Source organism: Dictyostelium purpureum (genome assembly GCF_000190715.1).
Source record: "Dictyostelium purpureum unplaced genomic scaffold DICPUscaffold_160, whole genome shotgun sequence".
Lineage (NCBI taxonomy): Eukaryota > Evosea > Eumycetozoa > Dictyosteliales > Dictyosteliaceae > Dictyostelium > Dictyostelium purpureum.
The window spans coordinates 47,127-66,353 of NW_003519497.1; the positions used below are offsets into that span (position 1 = coordinate 47,127).

General features: G+C 23.3%; 10 protein-coding genes across 10 annotated transcripts; 4 read left to right on the top strand and 6 right to left on the bottom strand.

Moving 5' to 3' along the window:
• Positions 1–50: 50 nt before the first annotated feature.
• On the bottom strand, positions 51–765 carry DICPUDRAFT_92234 (uncharacterized protein). Its single transcript, XM_003289067.1, has 2 exons — positions 370–765; positions 51–272 (listed from the first exon to the last, which is right to left on the bottom strand). Exons 1-2 carry the CDS (start codon positions 677–679, stop codon positions 157–159), a joined length of 426 nt encoding a protein of 141 aa, XP_003289115.1. The 5' UTR covers positions 680–765; the 3' UTR covers positions 51–156.
• Positions 766–2,812: 2,047 nt separating this feature from the next.
• DICPUDRAFT_35121 (uncharacterized protein) lies at positions 2,813–3,016 on the top strand (the record flags this gene model as incomplete). The annotated part of the gene is made up of 1 exon (XM_003289050.1): positions 2,813–3,016. A coding segment is annotated over one exon (204 nt), but the record flags the coding sequence as incomplete, so codon positions are not given.
• A 458-nt stretch (positions 3,017–3,474) lies between these two features.
• Positions 3,475–5,960, top strand: DICPUDRAFT_153438 (uncharacterized protein; the record flags this gene model as incomplete). The annotated part of the gene is made up of 2 exons (XM_003289051.1): positions 3,475–3,900; positions 3,975–5,960. The coding sequence occupies 2 exons, from the start codon at positions 3,475–3,477 to the stop codon at positions 5,958–5,960; spliced, it is 2,412 nt and encodes an 803-aa protein (XP_003289099.1).
• A 209-nt stretch (positions 5,961–6,169) lies between these two features.
• Positions 6,170–7,770, bottom strand: DICPUDRAFT_48369 (uncharacterized protein; the record flags this gene model as incomplete). The annotated part of the gene is made up of 3 exons (XM_003289068.1): positions 6,170–7,266; positions 7,381–7,464; positions 7,530–7,770. The coding sequence occupies 3 exons, from the start codon at positions 7,768–7,770 to the stop codon at positions 6,302–6,304; spliced, it is 1,290 nt and encodes a 429-aa protein (XP_003289116.1). The 3' UTR covers positions 6,170–6,301.
• A 905-nt stretch (positions 7,771–8,675) lies between these two features.
• On the bottom strand, positions 8,676–9,289 carry DICPUDRAFT_153440 (uncharacterized protein; the record flags this gene model as incomplete). Its single annotated transcript, XM_003289069.1, has 2 exons — positions 8,676–8,885; positions 8,960–9,289. 2 exons carry the CDS (start codon positions 9,287–9,289, stop codon positions 8,676–8,678), a joined length of 540 nt encoding a protein of 179 aa, XP_003289117.1.
• A 2,253-nt stretch (positions 9,290–11,542) lies between these two features.
• Positions 11,543–12,551, top strand: DICPUDRAFT_98248 (uncharacterized protein; the record flags this gene model as incomplete). The annotated part of the gene is made up of 2 exons (XM_003289052.1): positions 11,543–11,652; positions 11,943–12,551. The coding sequence occupies 2 exons, from the start codon at positions 11,543–11,545 to the stop codon at positions 12,361–12,363; spliced, it is 531 nt and encodes a 176-aa protein (XP_003289100.1). The 3' UTR covers positions 12,364–12,551.
• Positions 12,552–12,781: 230 nt separating this feature from the next.
• DICPUDRAFT_55871 (uncharacterized protein) lies at positions 12,782–15,276 on the top strand. The gene is made up of 4 exons (XM_003289053.1): positions 12,782–13,312; positions 13,391–13,574; positions 13,872–13,975; positions 14,519–15,276. The coding sequence occupies exons 1-4, from the start codon at positions 12,955–12,957 to the stop codon at positions 15,154–15,156; spliced, it is 1,284 nt and encodes a 427-aa protein (XP_003289101.1). The 5' UTR covers positions 12,782–12,954; the 3' UTR covers positions 15,157–15,276.
• A 38-nt stretch (positions 15,277–15,314) lies between these two features.
• DICPUDRAFT_79885 (uncharacterized protein) lies at positions 15,315–16,498 on the bottom strand (the record flags this gene model as incomplete). Its single annotated transcript, XM_003289070.1, has 4 exons — positions 15,315–15,803; positions 15,869–16,037; positions 16,109–16,305; positions 16,376–16,498. The coding sequence occupies 4 exons, from the start codon at positions 16,496–16,498 to the stop codon at positions 15,315–15,317; spliced, it is 978 nt and encodes a 325-aa protein (XP_003289118.1).
• Positions 16,499–16,838: 340 nt separating this feature from the next.
• DICPUDRAFT_153444 (uncharacterized protein) lies at positions 16,839–17,445 on the bottom strand (the record flags this gene model as incomplete). The annotated part of the gene is made up of 3 exons (XM_003289071.1): positions 16,839–16,911; positions 16,984–17,210; positions 17,287–17,445. 3 exons carry the CDS (start codon positions 17,443–17,445, stop codon positions 16,839–16,841), a joined length of 459 nt encoding a protein of 152 aa, XP_003289119.1.
• Positions 17,446–18,807: 1,362 nt separating this feature from the next.
• Positions 18,808–19,227, bottom strand: DICPUDRAFT_153445 (uncharacterized protein; the record flags this gene model as incomplete). The annotated part of the gene is made up of 2 exons (XM_003289072.1): positions 18,808–18,847; positions 19,043–19,227. Coding segments are annotated over 2 exons (225 nt in total), but the record flags the coding sequence as incomplete, so codon positions are not given.

Here is a 19,227-nt window from a genome sequence, read left to right on the forward strand (position 1 = left end):
ATAAAAATAAAATAAAATAAATAAATATTGTTATTTTCTTTTTTTTTTTTGGGTTTATTTATTTAATTTCTATAGCTGTAAATTATAAAAACTATTTATATTTATTATATACAAGAATGTTGTGTAAAAAATGATTAAAAAATGATTAAATTTGTTTTATTGTGTGTCCATTTCTCCTGTTTCTTCTGTTTCTTCTGATCCTTTGAGTTGTGGGTATCTATCCTTGAGAATGTACCAATAATTGAAAAATGAAGTTGAATAACTGTACATTACTTTAATAAATAAATAAAAAAATAATTAAAATATTGTCAATAAACTAAATTATAATAAAACCTTTATTAATTTGAATAAATAAAGGTTAATAGTTACCAAAATTAGTACCAAAATCTTGAGCATATTCGATAATTGAATCTCCCAAATTTTGATTGTCTATTTTAATTGAAAATTGATAAGTATTTTCGTTGGCGACGAGAGAGCATGATGGTTCTTTTCTGAATTTAAATTCTGTTGATAATTCACTACCATTTGGGATTGAAATAGTGACTTCGTCTCCTTTAATTGATAAAACATTACCAACACATACAACTCTGTGAATTGTAACACCAAGTTGTAAAACGGAATTAAATATTTCGCCGTTAACTCTTAAACAGACTTGAGGAGCTTGTTGGATATCTGCCATTTTTTTATATTATACTATATTAATATTAATAATATTATGATGTTATTTTTTTATTGTATTATTTTATTGGTTTGAAAAATAAAAAATGAAAAATTTAAAAAAAAATAAAAAATAAAAATAAAAAATTTAAAAAAAAAAATTAAAAAAATTTTTTTTTGGAGGGTAAACAAGAAAACACATATTTCCAATAAATGGAATTTAAATAAAACAATTCGAGTTTTATTTTTATAATTCCTTTTTAAATTCAATTTTGTTCAAAAAATTCCCCAATCTGTATTGAAATTTAATTGTAACTATAAAAATTGATTTTTAATAAAAGTATACTGTTCATAGTATCTCCAACTCCCTTTGTTTTTTCCCACTTTTGTTTTTTTAACCCACCCAAACATACAGCTAATCAAGATAAACCTATAGGGTAGATCTATCCAAATTTGGTCCATTAACTATAAATTTTTTTTTTTTGTTGATTTATATTTTATTGAACAAAATAAAAAAGGGGATAATATTTTAAAACTAAATTTTTATCTAAATTTAGAAATTAATTTTATTTAAATTAGGGAATTTAAATGAAGTGATATATTTTTAAACATCCAGGTATGACATTGTTGTCTATTAAGTTATAATATGTAATTAAAAAGCAATATCATGATTTTATGGATATCACCCAAAATCAATCGCTTTTAAAAAAAAAATTTTAAAAAAAAATAAAAAAAAATAAAAAATAAAAAAAAATAAAAAATAAAATTTTTTTTTTTAAAAAACAATAAAAAAATTGTTTTATTTGAAAAATCATCTCAAAATCTTATTTTCTTTATTATTTTTTGTTATTTTTTTTTTTGATTCATTGTGATAAAAGGTCATCTTTCAAACCAACAGCTTTTTTTTTTTTTATCATAAAATTATAATTAAATAATTTTGGTTTATAAAAAAATACACCATTTTTTTTTTTTTTCTTTTTTTTTCTTTTTTTCAATTACAGTTTGTTTTATTGCATAGGTTTCACTTTAAAAAAGACGAATATTTCAAAAAAGATAAACTTTACCAGTTTGTGAAAAATAGGAAATAATCACCAAACATCATCACAAATACATTTTTCTATAAAAATATAATCAATTTCTATATTTATTCTATTTATTTATTTATTTATTTATTTATTTTGTTGTATAAAATATAATTTCACACCACAAAATCACACACTCTATATTTATATAATTATAATTAGATTTACCACTAACTCACACATTAACATAATTCACACACCAACACACATACACAACATATATATAACATCACACACCAAAAAAAAAAAACAAAAAAAAAGATTGAATTAACACACGCTAAATATACACAACAACAAATAAATTTTTTTTTTTTTCTTTTTTTTCTTTATTATTATATTAAAACAACAACAAAGCTAAATTATTTGTTTATTTTTTTTTTTTTATTTTATTTTTTTTTTTAATTTGTAATTTTTAACAATAACATAATTTATTTAAATAGCATACCCACTATACAAATAAATAACAATAATAAAAAACTATAAATACTATAACCTCTTTATATTTTAAATTACTACTTTATAATTTTGTATTTTCAAACAAACAAACAAACAAACAAACAAACAAACAAATAAATAACCAAACAAATAAAAATGGGTGCAACTGTAAGTGTATCATTATCGTTTTTGTTATCTTTTGTTTTATCAGAATCATCAATATATTATATATTAGTATTTATTATTGTAGACATAAAAATATTTAAATAATAACGAAAGTAAATTAGTCAAAAAAGAAAGCAGAAAAAAAAAAAAACAATACCCAACAACAAACCCCTAAGGTAGATTAATCTACTCTTTGATCAAAATATTTAAATTAATAAAGACTTTAAATAAAGACAATAATAATAATAATAATAATAATAATAATAATAATAATAATAATAATAATAATAATAATAATAATAATAATAAACAATAAATAACCATTATTTTTAAATCAAATGCATGTTTTGTGGAATGTTACATTAAACATTTTATTATTCTATTATTATTTACATCACACATATATTGAATATATTTTTTTGATAAATGATTTAAAGTACATTTATTAATTTTTTTTTTTTAATTTTATTTAGGATGTTGTAATTAAAGTTTTTTTTGCAGATGGTAGTTATAAATCAATGAGAGTAAACGAGGATGACACAACTAAACAGGTAATTGAAACAATTCTCCAAAAAGTAACCTTTACTAAAACCAATGGTTTACTATTATATACTGCATCAAGAGAAACAAATTGTAAGTATCACCAATATCATATCATTATCATTTTATTTTATTAATAATAATAATAATAATAATAATAATAATAATAATAATAATAATAATAATAATAATAATAATAATAATAATAATAATAATAATAATAATAATAATAATAATAATAATAATAAAAATATCTAAACCACACATAAAATTTTATAAATTATTGTTATTTTAAACATCACACAACACTAAAGTTAAATATTGTTATTTTTGCTATTGTTATTTTTAATTTTTCAATAATATTTTAAATTATAATTATTATAATAATTAAATTTATAATATTAATATTGTTATTTATCAATTATTATTATAATATTATCACTACCTTCTTTTTTTTTTAATTTGTATTTAAATATTTAATTATAATTATTTTTTCTTTAAATATCAATTTTTTATTTTAAAATAAAATTTTTGTTTTTATTTTATTATTTTAAAATTTTTAAATGATATTAACTTTTTAAATTAAATAAAAAAAATGATATCTAATAATCATAATGATAATACAGCAATTAATTGTCAAGAAATTCCAGAAGGAGATAATCCAGCTGTTATATATAAAAAATGGGAAGGTGACAGTCAATTAGATAAATTTAGATTAGTTTTTAAAAAGAAGAAAAATTCAGTAAAATGGGGAGATGATGTAAATTTACCAACCACTACATCTAGTTCAACCTTATCACCACCAAATAATGTAAAACCACCAACTAGACCACCTCCAACACCAAAAACCAGTATATCAATTGAATCAGGACCACCTTCACACCCACCACCAAATCCAACCGATTTCAGTAATAATCATGATGATGAACAAGATAGACCTGCACCAAGAGCACCAATGATGGGTTTTGGAACCAATGCACTTATGAATGAACTTGCATTAAAGAAAAATAACCCTGATAATGTAAGAATAATATTATAGATATAGATGCTATTATTTCTTTTTAATTTATATTAACTATTATTTTGTATTTATAGAAACCAATTTTAAGATCAGCACCCAGAAAAGAACAATCACAAACAGTAATTATTGAATGGATAAATAAAAAATTAGAAGAATTTGGAAAATCGGATAGAATCGAAAATTTAGAAGGTGATTTAAAGGATGGTTGTATTTTAGCACTTTTATTAGAAGGTCTCAGTGGTTTTCCAATTAATAATTTTAATAGAAACCCATCAACTAAAATTCAAATTGTTGAAAATAATAATATAATCTTACGTTTCCTCAAGGTACTTGGTGTTAATTTAGTAAATATAACTGGTGAAGATCTATGGGAAACTAGACCAGAAACAATGATGAGAATGTTAGGTATTATCATTAAGCATTTCCATGACTCTTCACCCGAAAAAACCAAACAAAGACTTTCAATGATGATGCAACAAAATCAACAGCAAACCCAAACAAAGAAACCCCCACCATTAGCTCAAAGAAAAGTTGCAGCAAAACCACCACAATCCGTTGGAGATTTACCACCACCAGCTACAACCATTCAATCTAAACCAGTTCCAGCAACTCAAGTTAAAAAACCTGCACCACCAATTATGGCAAAAAGAAAACCACCACCAAAAATTGCAAGTGGTGTTACCGCAGCTCCACCACCACTATCATCGTCACAAGAGAATGGTTTACCTCCACCACCATCATTCCTTTCATCAAGCGGTCACAATTTACCTCCACCACCTGCTCTTTCTTCCTCTCAAGAAAATAATTTACCTCCACCACCATTATCATCATTATCGCCAACACTATCAAGTAGTGGCAACAATTTACCTCCACCACCACAAAATCTCTTAAAGAAGGCTCCACCAAAATTACCACCAAAAACATTCGATAATAATAATACCCCTCAAACTGTTACCAGACCAACACCACCACCAAAATCAGCACCACCAACTAAACCTGCCCCACCTCCTGTTAAACGTCAACCAATTGCTTCGCCCCCAGTTCTAAGTGCCCCACCACCTCTTCAAAGCCCACCACAGCCAGCCAGATCCCTCCCACCAAATAAACCTGCCCCACCAGCTAGACGTCAATTACCAACAAATGATTCACCACCTTCCACATCACCACCCACACCACTTAGCCCAACAAGAAATAGTAGTGTTAGTGCACCACCACCAGTATCAAGTGTTCTTTTAAATCAATCTAATGAAAAGAAACCAATACCACCACCAAAAACATATAAAAAATCACCATCACCACCACCAAGAGCAACTGCCAATCCATCTGACCCACCATCAGGCTCAGCATTACCACCACCACCAATTCTTTCAACATCACAAGATGCCTGCCCACCAATTGATATTTCAGTACTTCCACCACCACCATCAGAACCAACAACACCCGTTCAAATTAAAAGACCAGTTTCACTTCCACCACAGGAGTATGCCCAAGTTGAAAATCATTATGAAGATACATACACAGAACATGTATCTGAAGAACCACAAGTTCTTTCACAACCACCAAAGAGCAAACCACCACCATTACCAAGAAGAGAGCATGCTCCGTCTGCTCCTGAACCACCAGTTCAATATGAAATGGTAGTAGAAGAACCAGAACATCAATATCAAGCTGAAGAGCAATACTACGAAGAACCTGCACATCAATACGAAGAACCTCAAGAACCAGAGCAACACCAACAAGAAGAACAAATAGAATATTGTGAAGATAATAATAATGATAACAATGATAACAATGATAACAATAATACAGAAAATAATCAACTCGATGATAGCGAAGAAATTACATTTGAAGAATTAGAGTCCTTAATGAATGCTCAATCCTTTAACTTTGATGATCTCCTTAAACAAGCTGATCAATCAATTCAACAACAATCAAGTAGTCAAAGCTATGATATGAGTGTTTTAGATCAAGAAGATACTTATACATCCCCATCAGGAACAGGTGATTTAGATGACGATTTATCGGACTTGTTGGATAAATTAGCAAGAGGTGAAGTTTAAAATAATATATAATAATAAATAATAAATAATAAATAATAATAATAATAATAAAAGAAACATAATTAATTTTTTTTAAAGTTAATAAATTAAAAAAAAAAAAAAGTAATGCTCTATTTAAATATTGTTGTAAAATTTAAAACTAAAATAAAAAACCAAAATAAAACTAAAAAAACATGTAATTAACTAAAAAAAAAAAACCTTTTTTATTTATTTTACAATATATGTATATATTTATTTTTTATATTTATAAAAGAAAAAAAGATTATTTAACTAATAATGATTTGTGAATATATGAGAAACTATTATTAAATCGAATAATAAAAAAAATTGTTTAAAACAAATTATTTCTTGAAGTCATTTAAATTTACATTACAGGGTCTTGAGAATTGCATTTGGATTAAATTGATAGTACGGGTTTCGAATGCGGCTGAACAATAACAAAAATAGTAGTCAAACATATTAATGAACTGTTGGTCGAATCCCAATGCAAGGATTTTATCTTTGTTTTCAAAAAAGTTCTTTTTCCAAATATCAAGAGTAATTGCATAATGGGTACCGAATGTTTCAGCATGTTGTAGGACCAAGTTGGAGTGATTGGTGGCTGCTTCCATGATAGAGGTAATTGATGGCAAAAGACCTCCTGGGAAAATATATTTTTGAATAAAGTCGCAACGCTTTATGAGGCCGTGGAAATCTTGATCTTTAAAAGTGATAAATTGAACAACAAAAATACCGTTTGGCTTTAATAATCTTTCTAGGGCTTGGAAATAACTTGGATAGTTTTCATAACCTACGGCCTCCAACATTTCGCAACTGATAATACGGTCAAACTTGCCTTCAATATGACGGTAGTCCTTATAGAGAATGGTGATTCTATCTGATAGGCCTGCCTCCTCGACCTTCTTTAAACCATAAGAAATTTGCTGCTGTGATAATGAAACGGTAGTAACACGACATCCAGTACGTCTAACAGCTTCGATTGCTAGCTCTAACCAACCCGAACCTATTTCTAGTAACTCGCAGTCTGGTGTAAGATTTGCTTTATCGATTAACTTTCTAATTTTGTTCATTTGAGCTGACTCTAAATCCTGTTCTCTATGGTCAAAATATGCGCATGAATAGCTCATTGTTTTATCTAAAAACAATGAAAACATTTCATTGGATAAATCGTAATGAGCTTTAATATTTTCTTTTGATCCCTCAATAGTATTTCTATGTAAATAATGTGCTAATCTATTTACACCATCCATTACGAATGACCATTTTGTATTGAAATTATCTAATTCGTTTCTATTTAGGATGAAAACTAAAAAATAAAAAAAATAAAATAATTATAATGTTAGCAAAATTTTTAAAAAAAAAATATCTGAAAAAAAAAGTGGTATGAAATAAAACAAATAAAAAAATATTCTCAACATACTTGTAATTAAATTTTTAAGGTCATCACAGACAAAGTCACCTAAAATAAAACTTTCAGAGAAGCCTACATCTCCTCCAAATAAAACTAATAAATACTGTATTAATACTATTAATCTGTAAACTATTTAAATATGATCTATGTAATATTACCTTTAAAAAAAAATCTATAGAGATTTATAATCTGTATTCTTGCTTTAACTTCACCTTTATCATCTCCATATTTGAAAGAAGGAGTTCCAATATATTGTGGAAAATTTGTATCTTTTATATCAACTATTAAATGTCCATATTTGATCTTTGTTAAAAAGTTTTTGAATAAAAAGCTATGAGCATATGATACAAACGATTGATAAAAATAATTTCTTGCTGGAGAAGGCACCAAAAGGTTCATTTTGAAAAAATAGATTGTTGGAAAATAAAAAATAAACAAACTAAAAAAAAAAAAAATTGCTTACAGTAAGAGAAAAAAAATTTTATTTTTAAAACAAAATAAAAAAAAAAATTATTTAAAATTTTTTAAATTGTTTTTTTAATCATGAACAAAAATATCTTTTTTTTTTTTTTTTTTTTAATTATTGCTAGCGACATTCTTTCTTTGATTTTAGAAAATATGATTCCAAAAATTTATTTAAACCAATCAAAACTATTTTTTAAAAATAAAATATACCACACTCTCGCATTTCAAAGACCCAATCATATGAAAACTTGTTTTTTTTTATAATATTGTATCTGAAGACTACTGAATTATTAAGATGTAAAGGTTTATTATTGGAGATATATTATCAGTAAATTTGAGAGATTCAATTAATCTATGTTATAAATTTCTTTTATTTTTTTATTGTTTGTTGTATTGTGTTTATTAATATCTTATTAAAAAAAAATTTAAAAAAAAAAAAAAAAAAATTTTTAAGTGATATTTTCACATAATTTTTTTGTATCTCATATTAAATATGCAGATATTTGTCCATAAAAAAAAAAACTATAAAAAAAAAAATTTTTAAAAAAAAAATCATGTTAATTTGTGATTGAAAAATAAAACAAAATAAAATAATTTAAAAAAACAAAAAAAAAAAAAAAATTTAAAAAAAAATAAAATAATAGATTTTTTTTTGGTGATTTTGATTAATTTTCATCCAAATTTTTAATTTTAAAAAAATAAGGTGCTAGTTTTTCGTAAAATTTACGTATTTTATAAACACTTTTACGCGTATTTTAATAAACAAATAAATAAAATTATATATGGATTTAATATTTGATTTTTAAATTTTTTAAAATTTTTTTATTTTATTTTATTGTTTAAATTGTTGGCACATTTTTAACTTTAAACATAAAATTTTCGATAATTTCCCCTTCGTTAACTGGTAAACCATCGAAATGAGATCTAACAATACTGGCAAGTTCTGCTTTTGATGAATTATGCTTTGTTTTTAATCTATAATGTTTTTTGTATCTTTTTAATGCAGCGACATCTAATCTTTGAATAACATCTTTTGATGGTACTATAGCCTATTATATATATTTAAATTTTGTTAATAACTAAATAATTTAAAAAATTATCATCTATTGTTGTTTTGACTTACATCTCCTTCATCTTCTCTTCTATATATACATGTTTTCGAATGTCTTTTTTTACCTCCACATTTTGAGCAGGATTGAACTACTACACCAACTGGCGTTATATTACCTGTTGGGTTTGAATTATTTGATACAATGGTTGGCCAAGAGTTGTTTCCATTTGAATATGAGTGATGGTTCATTCCATTACCATTCATATATGAGGACATCATGTTACCATTGTTTGAGAGCATGTGATTGTTGTTGTTAGTTGGTGTCATTGATTTTCTTTTCATACCAACAATATTGTGTTGATGACCATTGTTACTTAATAATATTTTAGTTGATCCTTCCATATCTTTTTATTTTACGAATAATTTTATACTATTATTTATTATTATTATTATTACTGATCGATACTTGTTGCCTATCTAGGTGGTTTTTTTTTAAATAAAAATTCTAAAAAAAAACAAAAAACGATTGTTATTATTTTGTTATAGAACTCTTGTATATATAAATATATTTTATTTTATATTATTTGTTTTAAAAACACAAATAATATATTACAAATATATGTATATAAAAATAAAAATAAAAAACACTAAAAAACAAAAAAAATAATTAAATTAAAAAATAAAAATAAATTTAGCTAAAAAATAATATTTAAATTAAATAAATGTGTGTGTGAAAGGGGTTGAGTTGGGTGTGTGTGAAAATTTTGATTGTGATGTTATAATATAAAATTATAAATTTTACTTTATTCGAAAAAAAAAAATAAAAATAAAAATTAACGAAAAAGAGAAAGAGGAGGGAGAATAACTTTAATTATCTCTGTATGTGTTTTATCTTTTGTTTGTTAATTTGAAAGAAGAAAAAAAAAAAAATCGAAACAAATTAGCTTTTTTATTTTATTTTTTTTTTATTTTTATTATTAATTTATTTTTTTTTTAATTTTTTTTTTTTTTAATTTTTTTTTTTTTTTTTGTTAAAAAAAATAATTTCCAATCTAAATTTAGCAATCTTTATAACAAATAAAAAAGAAAAGGATTGAGGAACAAACCAAAAAAAATTTCTTTTTATATTTTTTTAAACAAATTTAAAAATAAAAAAAAAAAATGAAAAAAGTAATTTAATATGTATATACATATGTGATATTATTATGATGGTATTTATATATACTTTTTTTTTTTAAAAGTGTGTGTTGTGTGATCTTAATAAAAATGTAAACTTTTATGATTAAATAACTTTATATGGTATTTTTGTAATAATAGGATAAATATACAAAATGGGTGGAATATACAGTTTATTTGTTTTTTTGAATTTGTGTGGGTGTATAAATAAATGTTTTGGTGTGAGTGGAGTATTTATAATTGTATTTGTGAGTGTGGGTGTTATATATCTTATTTTTGTGTGTTTTTTTCATACATTCAATATTTGAAAAAAAAGACGTATAAAATTATTTTTAAAATATTAATACTATTGCTATTTAATAAATAATAAATAAAAAAAAAAGTTGTTGTGTATTGAAACTGTTTTTTTTATATTTTAAACAAACAATTATTAAATTTTTTTTAAAAAATACATACAACTAAATTAATAAATGAACAGATTATAAATTAAAACAAGTAAAAAAAATTAAAAAAAAAAGATGAGATTTATTGATTTTTTAAAATTTGAACTCTAAAGAAAAGAGAAGGATAGTTTTATTATATATTTGTGTTTATTTATTGATTTTCTTTAAAAAAAGTTAAAAAAGGAAAAAAAGTAAAATATTATAACTGTTTTTTTTGATTTTTAAAATAAAATAAAGAGAAATTTAAATATAACTACACAAAAAAATATTAATTATTTTATAAAAAAAATAATATAAAAAAAAAAAAAATAATTAATTTAAAAAAAGAAAATTTATTAATATTTAAATAAAAATAAAAAAGGATATAATTTTTTTTAAAATTTTTTTTTTTATAAACAATTATTTTTTAAAGTTTTTTTTATACATCAACACACCACAAACAATTTTATTAAAAAAAAAAAAAGGCTTGAAATTGGAAGGTTGGTGGTGATAGATATATAACATCTTTGTGATCCATTTTATTTAAAAAAACCAAAAAAATTATTTTTTTATTTTTTTATTTTTTTTTATTTTATATGTAGGTAATAGAAAGGATAATAGATTGTTAAATTGTTTTGAATAGTTTTTATTTATTTTATTTTATATTATTTTATTTATTTTATTTTAATTATTTATTTTTTGTACTTGTATGAACCCTTTATCATTTTTAATTTAAAAGGAAAAAAACATTTATGGTGTTTACAAATAACTATTATTTTAATTGGATTATATTTAAATTTTAGCTTATAAAACAATTGTTATTTATAAAAGTTTAAAGAAAGAAATAGTTTAAACTTTAAAATGGATCACAAAGAACTTCTGTTAAATGAAAAAAAATTTAAAAAAAAAAAAAAAAAAAAAAAAAAAAAAAATAATTTATATAAATTTTTTTTTTTTTTTTTATTTTTTTTTTTAAATTTTTTTTCATTTTTAAATTTTACATTTGTATCTCTATATAGTATTTTTTAATAAAACATTATAAAGAAATAGGTAGAAAATGAGTATTTTTCAAAGAGTCAAGAAATTCTTACCAAAGAGAATCAGAGACATAATGATTCCACAGGATGAAGGTTTATTCCCAAGCAGTTATCGTTTCCCATCACCAGGGTAAGGCATCAACAAATAATATCTTTTCAGTATGGTTTAATAGCAAAACAGATTTTTAGTGGCACATCAATTAGGATAGAAGCATTAAAATAATACAGCAGATACAGGTTATAGAAAAGTTATATATTATAAACTCATTATAAAATTGAAAATACTATAAACCCAATCCTTTTCAATTTTAGATATCAAAAAAACTAAATAGGATACAATAACCTCACTCAAATTATAATTTACAATACAGATTCAAATTCAGGGTTTAAATATTAATATTTTTATTATTTTTATTACAGTTCACAAGCTCCACCAGAAGTCACAAATAAACAATTCGTTAAAACTCGTCCATTAACCAGAGTTTACAAATTTTTAAAGAAAAGAGGTGAAGTCCTTTCCATGAGACCAGCACCAAAATATTTAGATAATACCCCATTCGAACAAGAAGAACTCACACCAAAAGAAAAAATTGAAAAAGACTATTACGAAACTCAACCATTCAAACTTACACCACCAAGAATCTTAAATAATAAAGTTTTCTTCCAAAATGAAAAAATTATTGAAGGTTTTGATATTAGAAATATTAAAAGTCTCCAAAAGAACATGGGTAGAATAGAAAACCCATATGGTGTTCAATTCGATAGAGTTGTTCTTGACATTAAAGAATCTGAAATTGATACTGACACACCAATTCCAAAAACCACAAACAATATTTTCTAAATTCAATATAATATTTTAAATAATAATAATAATAGTAGAATAGTAATTTTATAAGCTACAAAAGAAAAAAAGAAAAAAAAAGATGGAATAATTTTCAGTTTCAATGTAAAAAAAAAACCAATAATAAAAAATTTAAAAAAAAAATTAAAAATTAAAAATAAAAACTAATAATAATCTTTAACAATAGTAATAAATGTATTTCCAAATTTTTTTTATTTATTTTATATGTATTTTTTTTTTTTACTATCTTTGTTAGGATTTTATTTTTATTATCCTATTTATTTATTATTGGTATTTATTTTTTTTATTTTTTTAAGTTTTTAATTAAAATCTTTTTTAATTATTTTAATTATTTTTTTTTTTAATTTTATTTTTATTTTTTTTTTTAAAATGTTTTTTTAATTATTATTTTCAAAAAAAATCAAGTAATACCTTTTTTTTTTATTTGTATTTTTTTTTTTTTTTTTTAATTTTCTATAAAATTAAAAGTTCATTTTATTTTTATTTATCTTTTTTATATATATACATGTATTGTATTCTTTAGAGGTTAAAAAGAAGAGGGAAAAGGGTGATATCAGCTAAAAAAAAAAAATGACACTAGTAAATATTAAACCACTTTATATATCATCATCGGTACAAGAGTTGGTCGAAAAACATTGTAGCATAGGAGATATTGATAAACACTATAGTTTATTTAATTATCTATCAACATCTAATAATTTGTATAAACAAGCAGCTCAATATAAATCCGAGGGTGATCTTGAAAAGTCCTATATTTACTCTATCAGATTTTGTAGTTTATTACTAGAGAAATTACCAAAACACCCAGAATATACCAAAGATGTTAATAAAAAGTCAATAAATGATTTAAAATCAAAAGCAAACCAAATATTATCAGAATTAGAATCAGTAAAATCAGTATTAGATAAAGGTTATATTCTAAAAGTAAGTGATCCTACTCTAAACTATATTCAATAGATTAATTATTTTTTAAAAAATTTACTAACCAATTCTTTTTAATAGAGAGAAGAAGAGGAAAGACAAAAGGAATTAGAAAGAATAAAGCAAGAAAAGATTAGGAAAATTGAAGAGGAAAATAAGAGAAAGCTCGAAGAAGAAAAAAAAAGAAAAGAAGAGGAGCAAAGATTAAGAGAAATCGAAGATGAATTAAACCAAAGTATAAAAATTGATGCTGAGAAAAAGAAAAAAAAGTTTTTCCCATCACAGGAATTAACGGATTTATTAAGACAGGAAGCACAATCATTTTCAACTCCTTCACCAACCATAGAGATAGATGATAAAAAACAAAACTCCGATATATTATCACCAATACCATCATCAAGCACAAACCAAGTTTTACCAGTATTTAATTCAGATGATTTAGACTTTTTGGAAAGTAATCAAGCATCTCCTCTACCACAACCAACAATTAATATAGACGATATTGAAAATATAGCAAAATTAAATTTAAATAGTAATCTAGCAGAACAAGATAACCAGTTTGAAAGTAAAGACTTTATAATAGACCCATCATTTGTTCCTCCTCCAGAAAAAGAAAAACCACAACCTAAATTACCACCAATATCATTAGTTGAAATTCCACAAGATTTTGGTTATCCAGCTCTTAACTATTCACATTATGAATATCAATCACCCCCACCCGCTCAACAACAAAAACAAACACCAACACAATCTCCATTACAGGACTTACAAAGACCTGTTCAATCCCCACCATATCCAGTACAATCCCCACCATATACAATACAATCTCCTCAATTAACACAACCTGTACAAATAGCCCCAACATCGCAATCACAACAATCACAACAACCACAACAACCACAACAACCACAACAACCACAACAATTACAAAAACCAATTTCAAACATTCCATTACCACCAGTTATACCATCGCCACAATCGATTCAATCACCTCCTCTATTACCACCATATGCACAACAATTTAAAAATATACCAAACTATCAATATAGCAATAATATTAAACCTCAATATCAAGTTCCAAACAATAATATAGCCATCAATAATAGTAATGCAAACAATAATGCATATTTGGCACAAGCTAAGGCTTTGAATAACTCCAATATAACTAAACCAATTGCAACACCAACAACACCAACAACACCAACAATACCAGCAACACCAGCAACACCAGCAACATCAACACCAGCCAACAATATTGTTAAAAAACCAAATATTGATTCAGATGAAGCATCCAAAAAATATTCAAAATTAAGAACAATTAATGTAGATTTCAAAATGTTTGAAGATTTTATGAGATTATCAGAAAACAATACAAGTAGAAAAATTGAAACATGTGGAATTCTTTCAGGTACACTTTCTAATGATGTATTTACAATCACAACCATTATTATCCCCAAACAAGAGGGTACAACAGATACATGCAACACTATTGAAGAACATGAAATATTTGAATATCAATTGGAACATGACCTTTTAACATTAGGTTGGGTACATACACATCCAACACAAGAATGTTTCTTATCAGCTGTTGACCTTCATACTCATTGTTCATATCAATATTTACTCCAAGAGGCCATTGCTGTTGTTATTGCCCCAAGATCCAATCCTAATTTTGGTATTTTCCGTTTAACCGATCCACCAGGTTTAGAAACTATTCAAAAATGTAAATTAAAATCATTCCATCCCCATCCACCAGTTAATGGTGTGCCAGTATATACAAGTTGCAACCATGTTAAAGTTTCAAGTGGCAAGTTTAATGGAAAGGTTATAGATTTACGAAATAAAAAATAATAATAATAATATCAGTATTTTATAAAATAATATTTATAAAACAAATATAATAATAATAAATTATAATATATATTAATAAATATATATTAATATGTGTATATGAAAACACTATAGAGCTTTATAGTTTTAAAATTTTAAAAAAAAAATATTTATTCTATTTAATTTCTTTTTACAAATGAAGCATCTAGTTGTTTTAATACTGGGAACATATTAATGAATATTCTTCTATATTGAGGGTGTTGGGCAACAGGATTTCTTTCAAAATAAACACATTTAATAGTTTTGGTTACTTGTTGTTCAATGTTGTCCACTGAATCTACTAAATTATCGTTGCACCATAACTCCTCTAAATCTGGTAATTGATCCAAACCTACCAATTTTTGAATTTTATTTCCTGAGATATCTAATGTTCTTAGTTGTTTTAATGTTTGTAACCCATCTATATTTGTAATACCATTGTGTGATAAATATAACTCTGTTAAACTATTTAATCCTACTAATCCATTACCTATCTCTGTTAATCTATTACTTTGAATTGATAAAATTTTAAGTTTACTTAAATGATTAATACCTTTAATTTCTACAATTTTATTTCTACCCAACCATAATGTTTCAATATTAATCAATGCATTTAAATTTTCAATATCCTAAATAAAATATATAAAGATTAGTATATATATATATTTGCTTTATTTTTTAATCGAATAATTACACGGAGTCTATTTGAACCTAATTCAAGGTTTTTTAAAGTTGTTAATTCATCCAAACCTTCAATTTTAACAATTTTATTGTTGGCTAAAAATAATTCCTTGATTATTGGTAAATCTTTTGAATGTAAATTTTCAATGACCCTAATACCATTAAATGATAAATCAAAGTATCTAAATTAATTAAAAAAAAAGGTTAGAATAAATATTGGTTTTTAAAAAATAAACAATGAAAATATACATACGTTAAACTTTTTAAATCTTTTACATTTTCAATAACTTCAATTTTATTATCATATAAATCAATTTCTTGGACTGATTCTAATTGATCGATATTTTCAATCTTTTCTATTAAATTTTGTCTTAAACATAATTTCTTTAATTTTTTTAAATGGCTTATATTATCTATTTTTGGTATTTTACAATTTGTTAAATCTAAGTCCTAAATTAAAATTTAAGAGTTAATATTAATAATATGATTTTTTGAAATAGTGTTGCACATGTATATATACAGTTATTGATTCGTATAAAGTATAACCATCACCAATGAAACTATGTGGTTGACCTGTAAAATCTAAATATTCAATAACTTCGGTTTCACCTGTTTCCACTTCTTGATTTGTTAGTTGTGACATTGTTATTAAAACCCTGTAATTTGATGAATTTTAAATAATAAAATTAAACAATAATGAAGATAAAAAATTCAAAAAAAAAATTTTAAAAAATTTAAAAAAAAAAATGAAATTAATTCAAAAAATAAAAAAATAATAAAAATAAAAAAACAATGTTTTTTTTTAGGGGGAATTTTCACAAATATAATAATAAAAAGAAATTGATTTTTTAAAAGATTAAATTCTTATAATTTATTTAAAAAGATTATTTTTTTTTTTACATTTTTTACATTTTTACATTTTTTTTTTTTTTTTTTTTCTTAAAAAGTCATTTTAGACTGATTTTCTTAATTAAAGATCCAGTTTAATAAACAACACTTAAGATGGCAAGGTTGGCTGGTACATTACCTCTAAGGATGAAACCAAAAGTATATGAACTATAATATTTTAAATTTAAATAATGTCAGTTATGATATTTAAATAAAACTATATATTTTTTATAAACTTACGCATGAGCATTAATTGATGGTTGGTAGTCTGGTAAACTTAATTCATCAGCGCTACATCTTTTAGCATTCCATAATGAGTCATAAGCACGTAATTTCAAAGTTTCATCAGTACCAATAAAAATGTTCTTGATGTTGGCATCCATATTGTTAGTAATAGTTACATCGTATTGGGTGAAAGAGCATCCATCATGTTCCCAATTACCAATGATTCTAGTAGTAAGTGAAACCTAATTTTAAAAATTAATATTAGATTAAAAATTACTTTTATTATATTTTGTATAAAATATAGGTTTGAATACTTACTTCGTGACATTTGAAAATTTCAACACAACCACAAATACCGAATTTAGTTAATGAAATACTACCCCATGGACAAGATACACCACCGCAACCATAGAAGCCATGAGCAGAAGAATAAGCAATTGTTAATAATAAGATGCAAATTACTGAAATGATTTTCATTTTTATTATAATTTTTATATTTTCTTTGAAACTATTTTGTTTTTTTTTTTTTTAGTTTATTTATTAAATCAACTTTAATTTAATGAATTAAAAGAATAAAAAAAGTCTCTTTTTATACTTTTATTTTTTTTCATTTTTTTCTTAATTAAATTAAAAGAAATATATATTTTAAATGCAAATTACAAATCTTCATATCATTTCTAAAAAAACCGTATGGAACACTGTTCTTTGATTTACTAGTCCTGCTACATGTGACCCAATTATATGTATATAAATATATAAAATAGTATTCAGTATTGTTGCCAACCATCTCTATTAGATCTCACACTTAAATACTGTTTGAAAAAATAAATAAATTAAAAATAAGTTTTTGAGGTTTGGATTAAATTGTTGTAAAAAAATTCATATTAACAATGCATCCAATGTATATATATGTATTAAATTTTTTTTTTTTTTTTATATAAAAAAATAAATGAATTTTTGAAATTTAAAAATAGTTAGTGTGGGTTATATAAAAAAAAAACTGTCCAATAAAAACATTAATTAATTAAGAAAGTGGGGTGAAGTGAAACATAATTATAATAGGAAACTAAAAAATAATTTTGAAATTTTTGGTGGTGTTATAAATGATTTTATAAATTTCTGTAGCATCATTCATATAAAGTGATAGATAATTCAACATTTACCTCTCCTTTGGTCCATACTCTGTTATATATATCTATAATAAAAACTCAATATAGATGATACTAGTTATACACTAATAATAATTTATATAGAGTATTGTTTTTATAAACTTTACCATTTTATATTATATATATATCACAAAAATAACATTTATTATGTAAAATATCCATACTTGTGGTGTTAGACAATATTGTAAATTTGAAGAATAAAAATATAAAAATAATAAAATAATAAAATAATAAAATAAAAAAAGTATGTCTATATATATATACATCTAATTAAGTATGCTTGCTAAATTTACAAAATAATAAATATGGTAATTTGAAAAGGGTTATACTTGTCACCCCCCAAAATTAAGATTTTTTATTTTATATATATTTAAAAAAATTTTAAAATAGTATATATTTTTAAGTATATACCAAATATATTTATTGGTTGTTGGTATTATTGATGTATGTTGTTGCGTTATTGTTTTGTTTTTGTTGTTATATTGTTTCAATGTATAGTTGTTATTGTTGTTGTTGTTGTTATTGTTATTGTTGCAATTGTTTTTTTTGAAAAAAGTTACGACCCTGTTGTAAAAAGAGATTTAAATAAATTTTTTTTTTTGTTAGCTACCATCTAAAATGAATTAGGTATCTGTTATTAGTAATGTGTTAATATTAAATCCTTTTAAATTTAATTATTATTATTATTATTATTATTATTATTATTATTACTATTATTATTATTATTTATTATTTATTATTATTATTTTATTTTTTTTACTATTATTTAGAAACATACCATCTATTGGAAAAGATAATGATAATAATCCTAATAAACCTGTACTATTAATTCTATAAATAAATAAAAAAATCTATTAATATAACTTCTTTTTTTTCATTGGTTTTTTAACAAATTGAAACTTTACGAATTAACTTGGATTGATTTAAAACTATTTTTATTTGAATTTATTGGTGCTTTACTATTTGGTATAGCGAATGAAGTAGTTGATGCTTCTGATTGTTGTGAAGTTTTAATGTTACTATTTATAAAATTATATGATACAGATTTGGTTCCTTGACTAGCACTACTCTTTAAAGTGGATGTGGCCAC